At 40.3% G+C, this 25,809-nt stretch overlaps 1 protein-coding gene across 4 annotated transcripts in view; it reads right to left on the bottom strand.

Annotated features, from left to right (window-relative positions):
* Positions 1-23,933, bottom strand: part of DCLK2 (doublecortin like kinase 2) — a 142,643-nt gene extending 118,710 nt beyond the window's left edge. For all 4 annotated transcript variants that reach the window (XR_005833899.1, XM_008685466.2, XM_008685467.2 and 1 more), the window contains exons 1-2: positions 23,092-23,933; positions 4,501-4,835 (exon numbers count right to left, since the gene is read on the bottom strand). Coding sequence is in view for 3 of the 4 variants with exons in the window: in XM_008685466.2 (XP_008683688.1) it covers positions 4,501-4,835; positions 23,092-23,512 (756 nt within the window). In the remaining variant the exon portion in view is untranslated. The remainder of the gene's footprint in view (positions 1-4,500; positions 4,836-23,091) is intronic.
* Positions 23,934-25,809: the final 1,876 nt, after the last annotated feature.

Here is a 25,809-nt window from a genome sequence, read left to right as displayed (position 1 = left end):
CAGCGTGCCAAGAAAACTATAGCTTTTAAGAATACCTGGTACTCTGAAAATACAATATCCAAAGTGTGTCTATCAAAACTAAAAGCTATGATTTTTCCAGAGAAATATTTTATTTGAAAGTTTAAAGACACCTTTTTTCTTTGCATATGGGAAATAATGTTGTAAGTTCTAGAAGACATTGAATAGTGACAAAAGTGATTCTTGTAACATTTTATAGCCACGTGCTAAAATTTCAAGGATTAACTTATAATGTTTTAATTTTTACAACTGATTGAAATCAGTCTTTGTTTTCCTTCTCAGCGCTTGATTTTTTGCTTTTAAGCAGACATGAGAAAGTAGTAGAAATCAGAACAGCAAATACTGGATTTCTGATGGCAACTGTAATTGTGTTTCCTTCTGAATTAGTTTAAAAAAATCTTCCTCTACTTCTCTTTCTTAGCATAAAACTGAAAACATACTACACAGAGGTTTTTTTTTTCTTGCTTTTTCCACTCAACATTTTCTCAGGTCTTTAAATATCCCCCAAACATAATTTTCAATGGCCACTACTATATTCTATGGTAATATCATTTAGCCGTTTTCTACATTAGGAATTTTAAATTGTTTTCAAGCTTTTGCTCTTTTTGCTGAAATGAAAATTCTTATGCATAATTATGTTTGCATCTCAGATTATTTTGGATAAATTCCTAGAAGTTAGCTTACAAGTTCAAATAGTAAGAACATTTGTATAGTTGTACAAAACAAATTGCTTTCCATAAAGATTATGAAATTCATACTTCCATCATTCTTTGAAAATGCCAATTCACTGCATATCTAAAACTAATAAACACTCTTTTTTTAAAAATGTCTGTTTTAAGTACCAAAACACCATCTCATTGCTTTAATTCATTTTTTTAGAGACTGAACATTTTTTATACTTAGTATTTACATTCCTATCTTTTCAAATTGCCTGTGTCATCTTTTATCCACCGTCTCATTACAGTTGTTTTTTTCATATTAAACTACTGTAACTCAATATAAAAGATATAAACCTTGCTTATGACACCAAGAAGTTTTCACTTTTTATGTTGTCTAACCAAGCTTTCCTCTTGTGATTTTCCACAATTTTCATGCTCAGAAAATCCTTTCCCATTTCAACCTAACTATTGACATATTTTCTTTTAGTTCTTTTACTTCATTTGACCTCTATATTTTTAAAACACCTGGAATTTATTTTTGCTATGGTATGAGGATGATGATTTAATATCTGGTAGTATAAGAGCCCATTAATCATTATTTTCAAAATTTTCCTCCCTCTTTTTCCAGATTAGCTTTTGAAATCACTTAGTCAGGTATTCTTTCCCCCACCCCCCAAAAAATCTCATTTAGATTCTTATTGAAATTGCAATTAAACTATAAATAAAAATCAGGGAGAATATATAGAAGAATGTTGAATACTGGTGCTATCAGGCGATTATCCCATACCTGTCACAGAAGTACTTCCAGTGTTGTACACATGTGTTTACACCAATACATAGGCTTTTTGTTTCAGATGGTATTTTTTTATAAGTGTATCAGAGAAGTCACCCTCCATTTATAAATAAGTCTTTAACTGAATATCAACTTTGTATTTTGTCAAATGCCTTTGTAGCCTTTCTGGGATTCCCTGTGCCACTATGCTTGATCCTCTAGATCTCATGTATAAACAGGTTTCTTAACAGTAAACCATCCTTTAGTTCCTGTCATTAAGTCCTACTCTTAGCAGTGTTGTCTTCTTTAATATGTGGATAATTTGGGGTTGCTTGCGCTTTAGTTAACATTTTTACATATTGATATTTCTAGTCTGGGGTGTTTCTGAAGATAATTTTTTGGATAATTAAAATTTCAGTGATTGCCCATTTCAATTAGATGTTCAACTTCTGTATTTCACTTCCATTTCCCCTAAACAATATTTAGAGATTTCCAAATCTGAATCTCAATCTTTAAAATCTCATCTGCATTTACTGTTTAAATGCCATTCAAGTTTTTGAATTTGGCATATTTATGATTTCCATTTTTCTTTTTGTTAGGTGTCTTAAATGTTTGTCTCTATATTTCCAGCCTTCCTGTGTCAACCAAGAATTAGCTGTTTGGCTTACCAAATATTTCTTTTAGTCTAATTTGTTTTTACTTACTTGCAGAATGAATCTTAAGGTCTTTCATGTTGTGCTGTGCTATTAACTCAATTTAGAAAGTGTCTATTTCCATTCACTGTGAACCTATCTTGGGCGGGCTGCTATGAAGTGTCATGCCTTCCAATTGTCAAACTAACCAGAAAAGTCATTATAACCTCACTATGATCTATTGGAATTTTTAGAATCTATTTTTTAAATTTTGTTACTGTTTCAGGAAACAATTGACTAACTAGATCTGGTGTTAGGAAATTAGAAAACTACCTTAACTGTGTTTTCCAGAAGGCACTGCTCCAGTGTTTCATTCTCAGCACTATACGAGCTAAACACTTCAGAATAAATTAAGTGTGTTATAGGGAAAAAACAAAATAGAATGAAGAAACAAATTGAATGCTGGAAACTATAATGTTTAACACAATATAAATACAAACAATTTAACTTTATTGAAATTAGGAAAAACTACACCTCAGAAGCTACGTGCTTCTCTTTTTAGGAATGATAATTTGATTGTGGCAAAACTCAGTATTCATGAATTCTTGAAATTTGCCCAATTTTTCTTCTTTAGCCTGTTAGATTTCCTGGTATATTATTACCATAATTTGGCTTGCCTTTTCCTGTGTAATCTGTCTATATTTTTCAGAAGTGTTGATTAATGGGGTGCCTGGATGGTGGTTAAGTGTCCGACTCTTGATTTCAGCTCAGGTCATGATTTCAGGGTCGTGACATTGAACCCCGCTTCAGGATCTGCGCTTGATGTGAAGCTTGCTTGGGATTCTCTCTCCCTCTCCCTCTGCCCCCCCCCCATCCCACACATACACACTCTCTGTCTTGTGTCTTAAAAAACAAACAAAAAAGAAATGCTGATTAATTACCTCCCTTGTGCCCTATGAAATTCATATGGACATTCTTATGAAAGAAAGTACTTTTTTGAAATGCATTTTCCATAGTCTATGTAGGTGGGGAGGAAAGGCTTTTCTAAAAATGTTAAATATCTTCAATTTTGACTCCTGTGATTTACCAAACCCATGACTCTACTAGTCAACAGGTGTTCTTAAACAGAGAACATCCCATTTAATGTAGGAAGCCTCTTCAACTTACACTTTTCACTCAGACGTCTACATTTCCCTAACATCCAAAACATAAATAATCCGATTAAAAAATGGGCAGAAGACATGAATAGATATTTTTCCAAAGAAGATATACAGATGGCCAACAGACACATGAAAAGATGCTCAAAATCGGTCATCATCAGGGAAATAAAATTCAAAAGTACAATGAGATATCATCTCACACCTTCAGAATGGTTAAAATAAAAAACACAAGAAATAGCAAGTGTTGGCAAGGATGTGGATTAAAAGGAACCCTCTTGCACTGTTGGTGGGATTGCAGACTGGTGCAGCCACTCTGGAAAACTGCATGGAGGTTGTTCAAAAAGTTAAAAATAGAACAACCCTATGATCCAGCAATTGCACTAGGATGTATTTACCCAAAGATACAAAGATACTAATTCAAAAGGATACACGCACTCGGATGTTTATAGCAGCATTGTCAACAACAGCCAAATTATGGAAACAGTCCAAGTGTCCAATGACTGATGAATGGATAAAGAAAATGTGGTGTGTGTGTGTGTGTATACACATACATACACCACAATATACATACAATAAAACACTGTATATACATACAATAAAATATTACTCAGCAATAAAGAAAGAATAAAATCTTGCCATTTGCAACAACGTGGTTGGAGCTAGAGAGTATTATGCTAAGTAAAATAAGCCAGTCAGACAAAGACAAAGTACCATATGATTTCACTCATATCTGGAATTTAAGAAACAAAACAAACGAGCAAAGGGAAATAAAAAAGAGAGAGAAAAACCAAGAAACAGACTCTCAACTACAGAGAACAAACTGATGGCTACCAGAGGGGAGGTGGGTGGGGGATGGGTTAAACAGGTGATAGGGATTAAGGAGGGTACTTGTAATGAGCACCAGGTGTTGTACAGAAGTGTTGAATCACCATACTATACACCTGAAACTACTATCACACTGTACCTTAGCTAACTGGAATTTAAATACAAACTGAAAAAAAAAGAGTTGTTTACATTTCCCTTTCAGTGACCATAAGAAGTACAGATTTCTCCATATACACTTATGAGATATTCGGGCAAAGACGCAGGTAAGCCACTTACATTTTTCATGATAAAAGCTAATACAGACACACACCTTTCAAGTAGGAGTACTAGAATAATTTCTAGCACACCACGAAATTCTGTCAAATACGTAACCACCACGATACAGGGAGAGTTTAACAGTAAGATGGAGAGCTGGGGGCTAATAACCCTCTTACCTGCTTTCCATCCAGCGTGCAGAGCCTCTTGACCACTCCTGAATCTAGTTTAATGGCTTCGGTGATATCTGTCAACACCTGTTCAAAGGAATGAGCAGTCTTCTTATTAAGAAGGATCCGCACGGCTTTTCTAGGCTTCACTCCACTTCGAATCACAGTCACTAATTTGGGTTTGATGAAATCTTTGCTTTCCTTCACTTCACTTTTCACAGAGGAGGGAGCAGCCAAGGCTCGGGTTGTACCACCCTTGATGTTGACAGACCAGTTCGGATTAATATTTTTGGTGTAATCAACTTTACGAAATGGTTCATTTGATGCACACACGTAACTCTCACCTAAAAGGCAAAAAATCAGTTTAGTTAGCATGAGTATCCCCACCACAGAAGCACTGTATCTTAAGAACAAACGCTGGAGACCCAGTAAGTAAACTCCTAAGCTTAACAGGTTCACTGAAAGGGGGATTCGCATCCTTTTCCTTTGGCACTCTGCCTATCCTCCCTTTCTATTTAAACATCTAGATTGGTTTTGAGAGAGAGAATAACACACATTACAGCGCGAAAAGCACCAGACAAATGAAACAAGAGAGACTTGAGCTTTATTCTGATCAAATATGTCACCCTGGATTATTCCTCTGCACTTTGGTTCTCAATATCTTTGTCTGGACATTGGGGCTGTTGAATCAGATGAATTCTAGAGTACTTCCTAATTCCAAAATCTATTAACTAATAAAAAAAAATCTCATTCTGGAAGATGTAATTATATCACAAAATAATATATTCATTTAAAGAAATAAAACTATTTTTCTCCTTCCAACTACAAATTTCAGCCCTAACTGAAGAATGATTACTCCATCTTCACACAGTTGTCTAAAATATATTTAGTCATAATATCATTTACTCAATTAATGAATTACTGCAAAAATGAAGGAAGAGTTTTGACAGCTCCAAGAAATTTACTTCAGGCATTTTATTTCTTAATTAAAGAATGTGAATTTAAAATAATTAGTTCAAATAGACAACCTTCTCTATATCTACTTAAATGAGAAAGGATATTAAATAGCTTAAAATGATGTGCCTGGGTGGCTCAGTCAGTTGAGCCACCACTCTTTATCTCAGCGCAGGTCATCATCTGGGTGGGGGGTAGCCCCATGCTGGGCTGTGAGCTCAGCGGGGAGTCTGCTTCTCTCCCATTCTCTCTCTCTCCCTCTGCCCCTCCCCCCACCCATGCGTGCATGCAGGCACTCTCTCCCTAAAATAAATAAATATTTCTGAAAAAAAAAAAATGACGTGTTCATTATTCATGCAGCCTTCTGCTTAATTTTTATTAAGTAAAACATAAAAACTATACTATTTGACAATTGGTTTACCAACTCAGTGTTCATTAATTTTAAGTTCCAAAATTATAGGTTGAAAGTAATGATTTTTAGAATTATAATGTTGAAAATCATAATTCATAATTATATGTTTAAAAATCATAATTTTTCTTTCAGGAAACTCAGAAGTCACCCAATTCTTTTATTCTCACCTGTTTAGCATACAGGGCAAGAGGATTACACTCTAAGATTTTCTCTAAGATACCTTCTAACTCAAAAAGAATCCAGTATTTTTTCACATAGTCAGTGTTAACAGTCTCACTCTTAATAGAATAATTAATGATACAAGCCTTAAGGGCTGTTCTTGCTTAAAGCAAAAATAACCAAAACTGTGAAAGGCAATGCCTGAGGAAAACCTATTAATATAAATATCATATTTAACTATTATCAGGATGTTCTTAAAATCCTGATGAATGGAGAACTTAAAGATTCCCAAAGGCACATGAGCAATTCAGTAACAGATCAGGCATATAAGAAAGGTCTAAAAAGAGGAGTAATGCCTTCTATTTGAAGGTATATTTAGGCCACTGCCCAAGAAAACTGGGGAACCAGCCACAGGCTCTCCTGCTACTTCCACACCAGTAATCGGAAAGCTAGCACAACCATTGCCATTTAGAGATTTTCCATCTCTGAGGTTTATCTAAATGACTTTTCACAGTGTAATCATCTGGGTTTAAAATGGCATGCAATTTCAAATACACATATGCATTTAATAAAATAGAACTATACATCACATGCACCTACTTACAAGCAAAAGTAAACACTTATGATTCTGCTTTAATTTTACAGAGAACCAAGTCTCACATTGAAAAGCTCTAAATAAAATTTACTTGTATGTTCTGATTCAAAATATTATGATGGAAGAAAGAAAAGGGAATTTCAGCAAGAGACTGATTTTTTTTTTTTTTTTTTTTTTTTTTTTTTTAAGGGCAGGGAGAAGTCAGCTGGGGAATAGCCTTTCCCCATATAAAGTGAAAACACAATGATAGAAAGAAACAAAACAAAACAAGAGCAAATTTAGTATGTCAGATTTCCTTGATCAACCCTGCACAGCTGACATAACAATGAGGCAAGCTGCCTTTTAAATTCATTTGTATTTTGCCTCTTTACACAGGCTCAGAACATCAGAATGAAAATAGGTAAAGGAAGTCTGTCTTTTAATTTGTTTATGTGTGGTTACAGATGTATTTTAATTCCCTCCTCTCCCCTCCTCCCTTTATACTGTTTCTATTAAAAACCTGTAGATCAGTTCTATAAAATGGAAAGTTTTGAACCAGCAGATACCCATTTTGGCATTTTGGCATACAACATTTCAGCACAAAGGTTCAAGACACAGTTTTGAGGTCACCCCTGTGTTTCCATATACTGGACACATAAAATCCTACAGTAGAGATGTCATACTGATAACCATAGCAACCAAGATACCCAGGCTAGCTTCCCTTGCTATGTCCCCACCCTGATCAAACAATCTGCTGATGGTAATTTTGTCACTTACATAGATTTGCTTATCAGGAGAGAACATGCTGACAAAAGAATTTAAGATTTTGGTTCCTTGGGCGGTTCCAGCTCTTGCTGTTAATCAAATAACAAATTATTATTCTGTTACGTGCTAGGCACGTGCGAGATTGATTAGAAGCAATCAGCCTCCCCTCAACCATATTCTTGCTACTGTAGGGATTCTGGTTTAAGATTTGTTACCCCCCCACCACCACCACCAACTTGTCACTTCCCTCTTCATCCCCATCCTGGTAGGAACATCACTTCCTACTGAAACTTACTCAGCTAGAAACCTAGGCATCATTCTTCACTCCTCTGGCTTCCCTACATACTACATTCTGACATCAAGTTCTGTCCACTCTTTTTTCTAAATATTTCTGAAAATGTCCACCCTCTGTGCCCTCACCACCACCCACTTTCTACTTGGATCAATGCAAGAATGTTCTGTTTTCTGCTCATTCCCCAACAAACAGCAGTGCATTTCATGCTATTGATACAGCTGAAAAAGTATATCCTCAAGTAATGAGTTTTGATATCCTGATAAAATACTAAACTCTGAAAGGATTTTTATATTTTTTGCCAATACATATTAAAACTACACTCACCCAAAGAAGGAAAAGATAAGCATCTCATTTATAAATTAAACTAAGATATAAATGTGTATGTATATATACATGATAAATATAAATATATACATGAATATGAATATATGAAAAATAAGGCTGTCTCTGAAGTCCAGAATTGATCTAACTTTAATAGCTAGATCTCATTATTATTATAAGCTGGTCTGATGCTCACAGTCAGACTGGCGTTCTTCTCTGGGATATAATCTCATACAATATCTGTATCAAATAAAGTCACTTTGAGACTATGGTAAAGTGACACAAAAACAAGTTCACTGTGCAACCCGCAAAATACCAGACATCCTCCTCTCACACTCAATGTATGACTGCCACTTCTTTAGCAATTACAGCTTTTTCCTCAATCTATTCTGTGCTCCCTATAAGATTTAATGATATGCTCAGTCACAGAATTGTCCTTCCTTCTAACCACCCAATACAGAGCAAGTCCTTGCTTCCCCAGATCCTCCCTAAAATTATCCAACCAAAGCCCAAATTCTATGATAGGTCTAACACCATCTTACTGAGATGCCCCATGGTATCCATACAATGTCCATTCTCTTTGCTGCAATGGGTAATAAACTCAACTTGTTCTACCCTAGGCATGTTCTTGATGGTCTCTGGCTGAAGAGAACTGAGATACACACACACACACACACAGACACACACACTCACACTCATTCTCTCTCTCTCCCTCTTTCCAGTAACAGTTCTTTGACCATAGGAGTTTAGGGGGAAGTCATTTTGGAAATTATGATCACATGAATACTAAATATAAAGAAAACTGGCTTTATGTGTGGAAAAGAGATGGATAAAAGCATAAGGTGGTTATGAAACTTTACTGTTTTCATGCACAACACAGAATAGAAAGTCTTTGAATTTCCTTTAAGACACTACAGTGACATGGCTATGGCTTCTCACCACTGACATTTGTTCAAACACACTTTAACTTCATAGTTAGCAGGTTGTCAAATTAAGTGCCTACAGCTGTGTAATACAACCTGCATATCAACTATTAACGTTCATCCTTACTCAGCCCAAGAATCTGCCCCCTCTTGAAGAGGCAAGAGGATATTAAATGCTAGGAACTCTCCAATGTCTTATCTCTGAAAACCTTCATCCTTACAAATATATTCAGACTGTGCCAATTTTTCCCACCTTTTGTCTCTCTCCGCCGTAACAGGATAGCCACCTCCTGTTGGATGTTGAGTACCATGTTTCTGTGTCCTCATGCTGCAATTTCAGGGACATTCTTCTCTCCTCCATTTAACTAGACAGTCCTCTCTACAGGATTAGATACAAATACCTCCCACCTTAAACACACACAAATCCTCCCTCTCTTCATTCCTCATCCCACTCTACCTAATGTGCTTTTGGCTTCCATTCACTGCTGAGTTAAAAAACTCTCCTCATCTGTTTTTTCCCCACTTCCTCTCCCATTGTTTGCTCTTAAGTCACTGTGGCATCACTTCTGCTCTTTGCATTCCCCTGGCTGGAACACCCTGATCCCGGAGCATGTCTTTCCTAACTGCCAAATGCAAAGCACATTTTCCAGATTCACTGGGTGTCTTCTGAGGGCACTGGACACTAGTCATGATTCTCTCCTGCAAATCCTCTTTTCCTTAGCTTGCACAATCTGATTTCTTTTGGTTTATACCTCTTACTTCTTTGGTTGTTCCTTCTTGGTCTGCTTTTCAGGGTCCTCGTCTCCCATTCATCTACTTCATCCTCCTTAGACTCTTCTGTGGGCAGTTGCATTCACCCCTACAGCTTCAAACACCACCTATATACTGAGGACGTTTCCAGCCTACTCCTTTCTCTTGAGTTCAAGCCACTTACTGAACAGCTTTACTAGATTATCTATGGATATCTCACATGCTACTGTCTAAAACTAACTTCACTCCCCCATGATTGCCACCTTGACCTCAAACTCTCCTCTTCCTGAGTTCTCCAACTTATTGAATGAAATCACCACCCAAATAGTCACCCAGGCAAAATCAAGACTCCTGCCTCTCTTCTCCCTTTCCCACATTCAACAGAATTGGCAAAACTATTGACCTAGGTCTAAGCACCTCTGAAATCATCCTCTTTGACTCTGCCTTCTTTCATTCCTCCTTGGATTAGAGTAGTTAAGCTCGCTGTGGGGCTTCACCCCCTCATCTTCTACATAGCTCTCACACAGCAAATTTTTAGAAATGTAGATCTGATGTCTTTTGCCTGCTTCACTCACTGCCTTTAGAATAAAGACCAAACTCCTCAGCACATCACACACATCCACCCTCCTCTCCCACCACTTTCCCACAAGTTCCTAAGTTAGTGTCATACCAGGATATTTGCAATTTCCTTCCAAACTCATCACACCCTGTTATTTTCATTGCTTCTTATGTCTAAAATAACCTTCCTCCTCTTCCCATCTTGCCTCTTCTTAACTGACCAGTCAAGATTAATCACTCTCTGCAAGGAGGTAAGGCAATGGGAACTTTCAAACATTGCTGGAAGGATTTTAAGTTGGTTCAATCACCTAGGAAAAACAGGTTCAATCACTAGAAAAACATTATCTAGTACTAAGTCTACAACATACGCATCATATGACCCAGGAATCCACTGCCGGAAAATATCCTGGAAAAACTCATGCTACATGGGCATTACTGTGTGTGTGCAGAAGCACTTCCCAACAGCCAAAGGTGAAAAATCAATCCACATGTCCCAACAACAGGAGAGCAGAGATTGTGGTGTGGTCATATATACTACTATACGGTGATGAAAATGAACAAGAGCCATTAGCAACAACCTGGATGAATTTTACAAACAATAGTGGGAAAAGATGACAGAGGAATACATACAGTAGGATTCGATTTCTCTAGAGTTCAAAACAGAAAAAATTAAACTATCAATTAGGGATGCCTTCACTGGTGGTAAAAATATAGATAAAAGCAAAAGTCAGGCCTCTGTTATCTTGGGAAGAATTGTAACTAGAAGGGGACACAGAGAACTTCTCAGAGTCTGGCAACAGTCTGTCTCTTGACATGCCTGCTAGTCACAAAGGTGTTCATGTCATAACAACTCACTGGGCTGTACATGTATATGAACCTTCATAATTTTAAAATCTGAAAAATTACCCCGAGCTTACAACGTATCAATTTCTCATAATCATTTATTCTTTCTTTCTCTCTTCCAATGGTTCTTAGTGGAGAATTTTTTTTTAATCAGCTGATTTTGCTGTCTAAGTACAGATGCTCAGACATCACCACAATTCAACTGAATCACTAGAATCATTGGATGGTGGGACCAGAATATGTAGGTAAGGGTTTTTAATTTCACAAGTGACTCTGAAACAACCTCTCGTTAAACCACTCCCTAGACTGCAAGCCCTTTGAAAAAAACTGTATCTTTTTCATACCACCCACATCTAGCACAATACCTGGTATATAACAGGTACTTACAACATGTTTGTCGATGTAATGATGAAAATGCAAACTATAAATCTCACGGTTTGGATTTGCATTACTTCTAGGTAAAAACATTTGCACAGTGTAGCTGTTTACACAGAATGACCCTCGGAGGGTCAGGGTCAGGCTCCTGAAAGATGTCATGCATGATTGGAGACATTCTTAGGTCATGCCAGCCCACCAAAACGAACCTAAGGCATATATGGAAACAAGCGGGATATGAAGGCTGCCTAGTACCTACCAATGGTTTTAATTCATTTCAGACCATCAAAGCATCAAGAGTCCAGGAAACACACACTTACTTGTTTTTTAAAAATTCAAGTATAATTAACATACAGTGTTATATTTATTAGTTTCAAGCATGCAGGGTAGTTTTTAGTCCAATAAATGTAATGTGTCTTTCAATCAATGGAATATGTATGTGTGTACTTATATATATATATATATGTGTATGTACATAATGAATGTTTTTAATAGCTAAATCACAGTAATTCACCAACATTTAAATGTCAATTTGCTGTTAGAAATTACAAATAGTTACATGCAACCTTATGCAGCTGGAAATTTAGTAACAGTATGTTTGGCTAGCCTACTTTTATTATCAGTTCCTATAAAGTATCTCGTCCACTTCTGTTAAAATATTTACAATAACTGCCTAACCCCACTAATTAGTTTGTAATTACAAACTATTTTGACATTCATGGCAGAAAATCAATTATACAAAATTTGGACATTGAGACTATTACGTAACTTGGAGTGGAAGCAAACACTGAACTTTATGATACAAGTCTAAAGTGCAAAGGCTCTTCAAGCTTAGAAAAAGATCTCCTCCCCACACATGGAGATTTAAATATGGTAACATAAAAATGGAAAGACAAAGAGAAAAGAAAGCTTGCCTGACACTATAGATCTAATATTAGCAATAATCTTAGGAACCTTAATTCTTTCCTAACTTCTAAAACAGAGATAAAAAAAATGCCTCCAGGGGCGCCTGGGTGGCACAGCGGTTAAGCATCTGCCTTCGGCTCAGGGCGTGATCCTGGCGTTATGGGATCGAGCCCACATCAGGCTGTTCCGCTATGAGCCTGCTTCTTCCTCTCCCACTCCTCCTGCTTGTGTTCCCTCTCTCGCTGGCTGTCTCTGTCTCTGTCGAATAAATAAATAAAATCTTAAAAAAAAAAAAAAATGCCTCCAAAGACATACAACCAGGGAAAATAAATCCGGGTCTGTTGCATCTACAAAATGGTTTGATATCCTTCATCAAGCACAGCATTTGTGAGGCTGTCCTACTGGGTGGATTAAAATGTGCTTATCTCCATCTAAGCACATCAGAGACGAGTTCCCACTTAACCAGTCCATCTGGTTAAGAAAAATACAGGGTGAAGAAAAGAAAGACTGATTTATTATTCTCTTGTGGCAAACAGCTTAGTCGGGGTTTTTTTTTTTTTTTACCCAAACTGTACAGAACCCAGAATTTAAACTTACGGGGATCAGCAGAGTTACACATAGTGCACTGCTCTGGCCTGGAAGCCTACCCTGCTCTGCACCCCTTTGCTGTGTCGCTGGACCACTGCTGTTGCATCACAAAATGAATATAATGGCCTTCACTACGGGGCAAGGCTGAGGACACAAAATGAGATCTTTCATCTCTAAGACCAATGCTCTTTCAACACCTCTGAAGGCAACTGGCTGAACCAAGTCATGTCCTAAAGTCACATCCAGCAGTACAGACTGTGATACATTCCACTGAGAAGGGGTACAAAAACCACTTTGAACGTCTGAGCATCTATGAAGAGATATGCCCAGAAATCCATGTTTCAGCATGGAAATTTCAGAGAAGTTTAACCAAAGACCAAAAAAAAAAAAAAAAAAAAAAAAAAAAAAAAAAAATGAGGTAAAAGTAGAAACAAAAATCCTACTCACTAACCATAAAGCTTTATAAAGCTTACCAGCTGAAAAAGAAATTGCATCCAATCTCCTGGAAGGATGGAACCTACAAATCATATCCATTATCTGTCTTTTTGCTCCTCACGCCTGGGCCAGGCATATTCCACAATTTACAAGAGTTCACTGTGACAATTTTAGTTCTGTGCTTATTTTGATGACAGAACTTAAAATGTTTATATCATCCTATTCTGGAATAGGTGAACAACTGCTTCTAAATCAAATACAATCAGGCCACTCACTGTCCAGTTTCAACTCCTTTGCTACCAAAGGGTGTAACTTTGCTGGGAGTTAATGAGGAAAAGGAGAAGTGGACTTAATCTATGTAAAAGGTGTGTTCACAGCAAATTAAGGCCAGAGGATATAATTTTACCCTGTAGGACTGGAGCTTTATCAATAGGGCAAAACTGACTCCTTACATGGCATTCTGAAATACAGCACACCGAACTCAGCGTTAAGTACCACGGTCACATTTGGAACAATTATTTTGAGAAAACAGTATCTGTAGCTTTACACTCTTACTTTTTACATTTTTATAGATTATGCAGTTTTGCTGGTATTTACATTATCAATTTGTTTAGGTTATATTGGTGTGTAAGACCTATAGTATATAAAAATAATTACCTTTCTACATATTTAGGTGACAATGTAATTAAAGTAATTAAGGCAATACTAAACTTCTACAAGTTAGCTGTTAGATCTTTACATTGTTTTTCACGTTTAAGTGGCCCAAATATTACAAAAGTTTGAGAAACACTGCAATCTTAAGGATGCTGAGGAAGAGAAAAAACTTAAAAAAAAAATGTGCCTATCTAATATTTCTCTTTTTTTAGAGGAGGAAGGGGTAGAGGGAGAGGGAGAGAGAGCCCAACACAGGATTCAATCTCATGACCCTGAGATCATGACCTGAGCCAAAATCAAGTCGGACACTCAACCAACTGAGCCACCCAGACACCCCCCATCTAATATTCCTAAAGCATCATGGATCAAGGGTCAGTCCTTCAACTGGCTCATCATCTGAGAGAGGTAATACCTTCCTTGACAGAGTTACCCCAACTTCTGGAGATCTTTGCTTAATACCTTCCTCCTTCATTCCTTAAAACTCACTGTGAATCTGAGAGGAAGACTTGGCCCCAGTTTTAAGCAAGTGATTGATAGTGAGGATGGCTCAGAGTCAATGCAGGGGCGTACCTGGGTGGCTCAGTCAGTTACACATCCAACTCTTGATTTTGACTCAGGTCACAATGTCAGGGTCATGAGATGGGAGCCTTGTGACAGGCTCCATGCTCAGCAGAGTCTGCTTGAGATTCTCTTTCTCCCTCTCCTTCTCCTCACTCCCCTCTTACAAGTTCTTTCTCTCAAATAACTCTTTGCCAAAAAAAAAAAAAGATTCACTGCAAGTGATGAAAGATTCAGAAGCCAGATGTCTGCACAAAAAAGAGGTGATGTTTACAGGATGGGAAGGAAGGGGAAATAGTAAAGTATGACCACTGTCTCCAGATGTCTGAAGAGCTGCTGTGTAAAAGTAAGATAAGCCTTATGTAGCTCCAAATGGTGGCTCTAGAATATAGCAGGGAAGTCATAAGGACGTAAATTTGGGGTTAAGATCTGAGGACCACTACCATTTATCCAAGAGCCACAACATGCTAAGACTCTGCTAAGTGTTTTGTACACATTACAGGGTTCATGTAGAGCCTTCCGTCTATTGGTCTTGATTACTAAACTACTAAGAGATGGATTCACATCAGGCTATTTCTCAAGTTCTTTCTCTCTCAGAGGCTTGATGAACATGACTATAGAGTGCACTAAAATTCCTTATTTCTTTTCTTGATTCTCTGCCAATGAGGCAAAACACTGTGAAGTAAAAAGACCAAGATGATGGACAAGTATACTGAGGAAGACAGCATCATCATTGCCTTTAAGAAATAATTATACTGTTATTATTTAAAACTTAAAGTAATCTTAAGTTTGCAAAACATATGGAGTAAAAGGAAGAGATAAATCAGTGAAGATATTTTAAAATTTTTATTGTGAGGGGTATCTGGATGGCTCAGTCAGGTAAGCATCCAACTCTTGATTTCAGCTCAGGACCTGATATCCCGTCATGGGATCCAGCCCCACGTCGGGCTCCACACTCAGCTGGGAATCTGCTTCTCTCTCTTCCTCTGCCCTTCCCTCTGTGCTCTACCCCGCCCCAAAATAAATCTTTAAAACTTTCATTGTGATATATTTTGGTTGCAAATGATTATAATTTAATCAACATATAAACAATAGATAACACAGCAGGTCATAATTGTAGATTATTTTAGTCACTTTGAGATGTTAGCAAAGGTTACAGTGTAATCAAAATTACATAAGTTGATCTCACAGTCAACTTTTTCCTATTCCTTCAGTCTACAAAGTAGCAGCTTCTGACAAATTACAGTATGTTTAGTCTACTGCCTTGTTCTTCCTCTGCAAATCTAGCCAACTGTCCAGTCTTAAGAAAGGTTTTTAAAAACACCTATATCCACCTATTCCCACCTATTAAAAAATCTAAAAATGACACAAAAGTAAAATAAATCCTCATTGTGCCAGAAGTATCTGTTGCATGGGACAAAGAAACAAATAAAACAACTGTGGTCCCAGCCCTCAATAGGTTTATAATGTTCCCTTTCCTGAGAATGTTTTATGGAGAAGAACCTCCTACAGGTTACTGAAGGTTCTAAGAACTTCATCTAAACCTGGCCAGCTTTTTTTCCCCCAGATTTTATTTTTAAGTAATCTCTACACCCAATGTGGGGCTCAAACTCACAACCTCGACACCAAGAGTTGCATGCTCTACCATGCCAAGCCAGCCGCCCCTAAACCTGAATGACTCTTAAAAAAGTGACACAGAGCCAGACAGAGCCAGGATCATTTCTCTTTCCCACTCCCAGAAGCTTTTCCCAAGATCACTGAACTTTAAAGGGGGAAGGGTCTTAGCAATTACCCTTCATTTTACAAATGAGGAAACTGAGGTCAAGCAAGGCAACTATGCAGAACTATGCACAGATCTTACTTTGCAGGTGTACAGGAAAATGCATTTTATTTCAAGACCCATACATGAAACATCCTAAATTGTTGTTATACCTACAGTGACTGATAAGCTACTGTAATCTTCATTTTCCAGGTATAAGTGATTAACAGGTTTGGCTTTAGCAGTGATGGGGCTCTAGAGTGCTGATCTATTGTGACCTATGTAAATCTTGGGGGTTGGAATAGGCCCCACTTCCTCACAGGTGGTAGAAAAGAGCAGTTCAGGATACAGGGGGACAAAAAAGAGCAGCAAACCAGAAAATAGACTAACTACAGAGAATAAATTGAGGGTGGCTGGAGGGGAGGTGGGTGGTGAGAAGGGTTAAATGGGTGATGGGGATTAAGGAGGGCATTTGTTGTGATGAGCACCCGGTGTTACGTGGAAGTGATGACAAATCACTAAATCTTATACCCGGAACAAATATTACACTGTATGCTAACTGGAATTTAAATACGAACTTGAAAAAGGAAAAAAATAAGTGAAAAATAAAACATTTCAAAACTGTGTTAATGCTAAGAATCCCAAATCCTTAGAGTGGTGGTTTACTTTACTGATAATAGAAATAAAAACAGAAGTGGTGGGAGCATAGGCAGGTGGGAATGACAGGAAGGAGACATAGCCAGGCCGTACAGACCCACAGCAAACCCCCTGGCCTTCCCAGCAATGAAGAAAGCAGTTTGACAGCCACTGCCCAAGGGAATCTAGTTTTCTTTATTTTATATCACAGGACCATAAATTATCTATTTCCATAGTCTAAAACCTTATGAAATACTGATTTTTTTCGTTTAACTACAAGAGTATCACTGTGTCATATTCTAATTCATAAATGTTTGCCCAAATATTCCATTTCTTCCACCCAACCCTTAATTTTTTATTCTTCACATGAAAACTTCTCTTCCCATTACCTCCAGAAAGGGCTTCTTATGTAGCTATATTATAGCACATCTATATTTCCCTGTTTTAGGGAATGAGATGAAGAAAACAATCAGATTTATAGAAAGCAGATATAATGGAAGAGTCATTTTCTCCACAATGAGTTAGCACAGCATTTTTGATGTATCTAAATATAATCCAATTTTGGGGCGCCTGGGTAGCGCAGTCATTAAAGCGTCTGCCTTCGGCTCAGGGCGTGATCCCGGCGTGCCGGGATCGAGTCCCACATCGGGCTCCTCCGCTGTGAGCCTGCTTCTTCCTCTCCCACTCCCCCTGCTGTGTTCCCTCTCTCGCTGGCTGTCTCTCTGTCACATAAATAAATAAAATCTTTAAAAAAATAAAAAAATAAATAAATATAAATAAATATAATCCAATTTTTCAAAATATGCATTTTCTTCGCAAATATATAGGAACAACCCTATTCAAACTTAATTCGTATAAAACTTCCCTTGATAACCAAAAGACTTAGAGGTGACATCACTTTCTGGGCTACTTATTCAATGAATTTATTGTGAGTCCGAGATCTCTGACCTAACCACACTCCCAGTCTAGTGCAAAAGACAGACCTGATATACCCCTAATTACAAAGGTAAGGGTTATAATAGAGGTAAGGAAACACGCTGTGAGTAAGCAAAGGGAAGAGTTACCATCTTGATCTCAGGCCCTGGCTCCAAAATCTGTCCCTCTGGAAAGCCTTGTTCATCATCCTATCCACGTCACTACCACTTCATTCACAGCACCTGAGCTAGAATCACCTTGTGTATGTTTGTGTGTGTTCATGTTCACGATCTCTCCCTCCAGAATGTGAGCATCTTGAGGAAAGAAACTGTCCCCTGGAACAGTACCTGGAACAACAACAAATAGACTCCATCAACAGCTATCGGAGACCAGTATCCCGAAGGTCTGGAAGAGACTTCGCAGAGGCAATACTGAAGTGGGTCCTGAAGAACCTAGGAGTCCACCAGAGAAGGCTGGCCCACCAAAGATTCAATGTTGAACTGCCGCATCCTATCATCATAAATGCCTTTAACGTGTACTGCTTTTGCTTTTATGTGTACTTCTATTTGACTTCAAATATCTTTTCACACATGGGGTTTATGTTTCTTTCCTCACCATAACATGTTTTGAAGAACTCAGTTTCTATTATTACCATAAAAAATCTATCTTTTTTTGGGGGGGGGGGAATCCTACCCTATAACTTGGGTTCTTATTGAGACTTATTTTTACTTAAAACTCTCTCAGTAACTATATTTTTGTTTAACAACTTCAAAGAAGCTGACCTAGGGGCGTGTGGGTGGCTCAGCTGGTGAAGCATCTGCCTTTGGCTCAGGTCTTGGTCTCAAGGTCCTGGGATTGAGCCCTGTGTATGGCTCCCTGCTCAGCAGGGAGTTTGCTTCTCCCTCTGTGCACAAGCACACACACTCTCTCTCTCTCTCTCTCACGTGCGTGCTCTCTCTCAAATAAGATTTAAAAAACAAAAAACAAAAAACAAACTGATTTAACCAAACAGATCCAATAAACTAGGCTTACTAGGAGAACCTTGGAAACTTCAAGTGCTTCATCACTCTAGAACCTTATTTTTCTTAAATTCAAATTAATCAAGCCAATTTTCAACTTAATTTAATGGAATAATGGAATATCAGTTATCAAAATAATCAAAATTCTATCACATACCAAAAATTCAATGTTTGCTGTTGACTGGGGAGTAAAAGATCAAAATAACATAAAACAACATTTTACTTCAGAATGAGAGGCAGAGGCAGGTGGCTATTAATATTTTTGACTCCTGGCAAATACTTCCTCAGAGCCTTACACCCACTCCCTGCTTGGTGGTAGGACATTTACAGCCTCGTCAATTTTCTGGAAGACGGGATCTGGGTAGGGAAAGGCAGCCTAAGCCGTCATACACTCAGTAACCAACCACTTAGGGGAAGGGTGTATACTTTCAATCTACAAAGGATCTTAGAGAAGTAATGTGCCAAACTTTCATTTAACAGGAAAAGAGGTAAAACCCAGAGAACAGAAGTAATTTTTTCTCAAATCCAGTCAGTAGAACCCAGGTATCCTGACTTGATCAGGCATTGTTTCTACTATCCATGGGCATGTCTCTTCAGGACATCAAAATTTTATAAACATAGCCAAAATGTTCAGAAGGGGAGAACACTCATGAAACAAAAACTAAGACTAGAGGGGTACCTGGCTGGCTCAGGCTGAGGACCATGTGACTCTTGATCTCAGGGTAGTGAGTTCCAGCCCCACATTGGGTGTAGAGATTAAATAAACTTAAACAAACACTTAAGGAATTCTGACTCTTAGCCGCAGACATGAGAACTTAAGAACAAATCACCTGAACATCCTCAGTTGTCCAATCAAAGATGCTCTAAGTTTGGCTGGCTCATGGTTTCAGGCAGCTGAAACTGATTTTCCCAGTACTGACTCACAGTCCTCCTCTGAAAGAAGGTCCCCAACAAGTTTTAAAGAATAAACGGTATTACAGAGACGCAGAGCACCAACTCGGTGAAATTAATCCAGCAAGGGTTTACCTTTTGGTAAACCAAAAGGCTGAAGAGACCTGCTGGATTAGCGAAGTACAGGAGGAGTGGCAGCCAACACCTGAACACGGTTTTTCGTCTCCAGAGACTTTCAAGGTCAAAGGCAGAAGAAAAAATCTGGGCCATGCAGATTTCTTTTGTCATCGGAGTCCAATGGGATTGGGGCTCTGAGTGAGTGTTCACGCCCAGCTGTCTTGAGTCATCACTTTTTATTCTTCACTAAAAACATTCTAGGAAAACAGTATCTCCTGAACTACAAATTTCATGGGATGGAAGAGGCAGAGGAGAGAACATAATGTCCAAAATACTATCAGAAAATCTTTATTAAAAATGAGCTAAAATGGCCAGGGGCACCTAGCTGGCTCAGCTGGAAGACCATGCGACTGTTGATCTCGGGGTCATGAGTTTGAGGCCCACATTGTACGGTGTAGAGATTACTAAAATAATAATTATAAAATAAAAAAAATAAAATTTTAAAAATGAACTAAAATGAACTAGTCACTTTTAAAAATGTACCCATTTTTACTGATGCAAATAAGTTTGCAGGTAGCTGATTAGCTCTACATGATAAATCGAACATTTGAGCACACAATTTTAACTGAAAGTTTAAACTATTTAAATCCTCAAATGATGGATATCAAGCATTGATGGCTCTTTCTTTTCTTGAAAACTGCCTTGCAACAGGGTATTCCACTCATTTTGTAGGAAATTCAAGACCTAGACAAAGATCCATTGTCAAAGAGAATGTCACTATGACAAAAGAAGGGCACAAATTTTCTTCTTTTGCAGTACTTTTATTAAATACTGCTGGAAACAAGCAGGCAATTGGCTAGACTAGGGAAACATTTCTGTTGTGCAAATATTTGTGTTATATCATTATTTATCATATGGTAGTATAATTAGGATTCTATACATACTTACAGTTCCCCATCCACCAAAAATCAGTGAATAAATAACTGGAAGGAAATTTGTCACCTTTCAATTTACAGTTGAAACTATACAGTTTGAGAACTTACACTCAGTGAACCGTGCAACACCTGGGCAATGACAAACTCAATGCACAATATGTGCTCCCATTAATTAATATGCATAATGGTCATCTTGACCACCCCCCCATAATGATATTCATCTTTGGAGTACATTAATTTCATGTAGCAAATACACTGTTAAAATTACTTGAGAGAAGGATATTAAATTTTTTGTCCCTCTTCAGACCACACTATGCACAGTATCCCAAGGGAATGAGAGTAATGAGTACTTAAGCAATAGGCATCACCTTGATTTTTCCACAGGGCTGCTCTTCTAGCTTGGGTCAGTCAGAAAATGTTACTCAGTTTTGAAATATCTAGGCAAATGTTGCTTTTAAGTATTTAATACGATAAAGAAGGCAACAGAATCCTTTTAACAATGTATCATCTTATTTATAGTCGTCTGGCTGTCATCACCTCCTCAGGAAGCCTTTAAAACCAAAACACACAAGTGACCAATAGAATGTGTGAAGTCGAGAATACACACACACCGACTGAAGAGACAACTTAATCTTGGCTGGGTCCTCATCTAGCCAAGACAGGGAAAACCTCTGGTAACAATGACTAAGTGGGGAAACTCAACCACTTTCAGGGTGCCTCGGTATATCGATTTATTAGAGGTGAACTGGCGAAGAAAGGGCATATACTGCAGATACTGTGTAACAAGGCATGTTGCTCATTTCCTCACCTGTAAAATGGGCACAGTGCCTTCTCCATAATACAAGAATATGACGAGATAATATAAGAAAAATTGTTGGCTTGGGGCACCTGGGTGGCTCAGCTGGTTGAGCTTTCAACTCCTGGTTTCGGTTTGAGTCATAATCTCAGGATCCTGGGATCAAGCCCTGCACTGGGCTCCTGGCTCAGCAAGGAGTCTGCTTGAGGATTTCTCTCCCTCTGCTTCTTTCCCCGCTCTCTCTCTCTCTCTCTCCCACTCTCAAAAAAACAAATAAATCTTAAAAAAAAAAGAAAGAAAGAAAAAAGAAAAAATAGTTGGCTCAAAGTTCAGTTTCCTTTCCCTGCCACACCAATATTGCTATGACTACAAGGAAGGAGCCATTTGCATTAAGAAAGATGCATGAGAGCAAAATGTCTTTAAACATGAAATCAGCATATATGTGGGTTCTGTCTCATCTTTATAGGTGCTGTTTAGATCTGGAAATGAGTTCTTAACTACTAGTAATGCCTTTTCGCCCTGAAAGAGAAGAAGCATAAATACAGTATTGCAGGAATTCAAGGATGACACAACATACAGCCAAGCAGTACCTCTGAGTGAAGCATGGTTGACACTCTAGGATTACTAATTTATAATAGGCCCCAACTACTCATTCCAACAGCCTCTCTCATCCTAACTAACTACTTTCAGTAGGGGAGGAGGCAGGAGAGACTGACCTTGATTCAGCTCATTACCACCCAAATGAGGAAAACCCTCTAGCACAGGGATCCTCAATCTTGGCTCCACATCGAATCACCTGGGGAACTTTTAAAGCTCCAACTGCCCAGATCACACCCCAAACATCTGAATATCTGGGGGTACGGTGCAGGCACCCGTAATTTTTTAAAGTCCCCAGTGATCCAGAGTGCAGCCAAGATTGAGAACCACTGTCTAGAATCACGCCTCCTGACCTCATGTAACTTCTGCTGAAAGTCAACCTAGAGCATTTCACAAGCACAACTTCTTAGCAGAGGAGGTACAACAGGGTCCCGAATGCTGGAACATCACTGATGCCTGCACTGAGGTCCACACAGAGGGCTGAACAGAAAGCTTATTAGCAAGAGGGTTACCCAGATCCTCACCTGAGAGCCGCCTTTCCCAACAGTTTGCACTAAAACCAACCAAACAAAAACCCCAAGTTTACCAATCTTAAGAGATGTCACCAAAACCCGCCAGGATTTTTTTTTTTCTTTTTTAAAGACGAATCTATTGGGAAAGAATATATGGGGGAGCGCACCCCCCCCACACACACACACACAGAGCCTACAGAAAAGCAGACTGAACCATACAATTCCCATGGCCGCCTAGAAAACACCCGGTAAACTCCCCTCAGCGCAGCGCAAGCGGGCGCGCGCCAGCCTGTGGCCACTGCACCTGCTGTCGCGCTGGGCCGCACCTGCCGCGCCGGGCCCTCTCCTCCTACCTTCCAGCAGCTCATCCAGGCTGGTGACCTTCCGACTGCCGTCGATGGTGTAGATGGTGCGGACACCCTGGGGCAGGTTCACGTTGTCCGACAAGGAGCGGGTGAGCTCCATGAGCAGCGCATCGAAGGACCGGAAGCGGTCGCTCGAGATGGCAAACACCAGGCCCTTGAAGTAGCGGTCCCCATTCCGGTAGAAGCGCGCCTTCTTGGCCTTCTTCTCTGAGCTCAGAGCCTGCAGGGTCCGCGTGCGGTAGAAGCTGCAGTGGGCACTGTGCGCCGGGCTAGGGATGAGCCCGTTCCCCTTGGGGCCCGAGCTGCTGCTGCCTCCCGAGGAGCTGGGCGCCCCTCGCCGCGACCCGGGTCGCGGCCTTTTGTCCCGTTCCTCAAAGTGCTCCAGCTCAATACTCCTGGTGCTGGCCATCACGGCTGCTCCGAAGGCTCCCCCACAAAAAACGTCCCAGCCAAAGCCTTCGGGTAGCCTAGTGTCAATGCGAGAATCAGTTCAGGGACGTCTGACCGCGAGGGGCCTCAGAGCTCCGGGACACCTGGCTCTGGCATCCCGCCCTCTCCTCGCAGGTGGGGCAGCTGAGCCGCCAAGGAGCCGAATGGCCCGCGCCCCCCCTAAAAGTGGCCGCAGCGTCGAGCTGCCCAGCTCATTGTCCAGCACGGCTCGCTCGGTCCCTCCCGCCTGCCGGGGAGCCCCACGCACCAACCCCCCGGCGCCTTCTCCACCCGGCCACGCCTCACAACTCCCTCCTGGGAGCCGGCCAGGAGCCACAAAGTTGGGCCGCCCGAGGTTCGCCCCGGGCCCGCGGGCGCACACAAAGCTCGGGCGCCCGCCGCAGCTCGCGTCCGCCGGCGGCTCCCGGGAGGCTGAGGGGAAGGAAGGAAGAGGAGGGGGAGGAGCTGGGAGCGTGGGAGAGGCGCCGCGGGCCCGCAGGGGCGTCGCGCCCGGCCCCGGCCCGCCCACGAGCCCTGCCGGAGGCCGGGGATGCGGCGCCTCCGCCTGACTCGCCCGCAGGCCCTGCCCTAGTGGCGGCGCGAGCGGGCTCGGGCTGAGAGGGCAGTGCGGGAGACCCTTCCTCCCACAGAGCCCGGCCCTAGCAGGAAATAATGCAGCCCGCCTCCCTGGCTGCCGGCCGGCCCGGCCCACCCGCGGGCATCCGCGCCCGACTCCGCGGCCCGCCCGGCCCGCTGGCGGGGCTGGTGGAGGGGGTTCCTGCCCCCCAAGGGCTGCCAAAGCGCGGGAGGGAGGGGGTGCGCGAAGAGAAGGGGGCCGCACGGGTCAGCGCGGAGGCTCTGCGGCGCGAGAGGATCGACTCCTCCTGGGTCCTAGGCAGCCCCGCCCGCCTGACAGCTACAAACCCGCGCCGCGCGCTAATGGGCGCAGCCGCGGCACGCGCTCCTCTGCCTGGGAAACGTAAACGCGCAGGCCAAAAAAACTACAAAGGAAGGAGATTCAAGGGCAGAGATCACATCCCTAACTAGCCTCCAAAGGAGGAACCGAGGCCAAACTAGGGCAGAAATTCGAAACATGATATTGGATTTGGCCACAGAATTTATTTTTTAAAAGAAAATTTGAAGCTTTATTTTAAAATCCTTTGATAAAACAGTTTCCATAGCAGATTTGCTAACATGGGATGTTGAGTAACTTTGAATGAATAAACGATCAGAAGTTATTGGGTTTTGAGGGATTTATTTAATCAACAATTACTTATTAAGAGCTCGCCATGTGCCAGGCATTGTTTCCATCACTGGGGATTCATTAGTAAAGGAAACAAATACCTCCCCTCCCCCACTCACACTCAAGTGGTATTCAATGGTGTCAATTTGAGCTTCTTAAAGTAGTAGGTCTAACAACTGTAAGCACCCATCATACTGGAAATCTTAATTTACTTGTGTTTGGTCAACAGTAAAAACATATTTCCTAAAGGCTTGTGAGAAACATTCGTTACTTCCATTTTGCCATTAGGGAAAGATGAAGCTAAAAGATGTTTGTTCCTACTCTAACAGGTGGGTAAGCTATCCTGAAACCTTATTTATTCAGCACCTGGTTCTTTGAGTGGCCCTAGGCAACAAATCCAAATCGACCTGGAAGGTAGGAAGGCATGGACACTTTTCTTGGAATGAATTGAGTCCTGGAAAAGCATGAATAAGAAAAGGCAGAAGTATATGCAGTTCTTCAGCAGCTGTGAAGTTGCTCTTGCACGGCAATGCTCCAGAAGATTCCTGTTCGGTGCACAGTCGTAGTCCCAGGGCAGTCTCAGGGACACACCCAGACATAGCACACTTCTAGAACCAGGCTTGGAGCAGGCCAGGAAGTCAGCTGATCTGAGGTTACAGTGTAGTTTTCAAGGGGAAAAATTTGAAAATACTCTTAGGTCCATGACCATGATAGACCTCAACCCAAACCAATTAAATAAGAATTTCTGGAGATAGGCTTCTCCAAAAGTATTTTTTCTTTCTTACTCCCTTTCTCCCTTTCTTTTTTTTTTTTCTTTCTTTCTTTTTTAAGATTTATCTATTTATTTTAGAGCAAGAGAGAGCACACAAGCAGGGGGAGGGGGAGAGAACCCCAAGCAGACTCCCTGCCAAGCATGAGCCTGGGACAGGGCTCCATCTAACAACCCTAGACCATGACCTTGATAAGGTTTTGGAATATAGGTGAAGTTCAGTGGGGTAGAGTCCAGAGCCAAGGACCAAGAAAGAATTCTTGAG

This window comes from Ursus maritimus, unplaced genomic scaffold (assembly GCF_017311325.1).
Source record: "Ursus maritimus isolate PB19 unplaced genomic scaffold, ASM1731132v1 scaffold_11, whole genome shotgun sequence".
In the NCBI taxonomy this organism is placed as follows: Eukaryota; Metazoa; Chordata; class Mammalia; order Carnivora; family Ursidae; genus Ursus; species Ursus maritimus.
The sequence above is the reverse complement of the archived record's forward strand: the minus strand, read 5'-3'. Positions and strand labels throughout refer to the sequence as shown.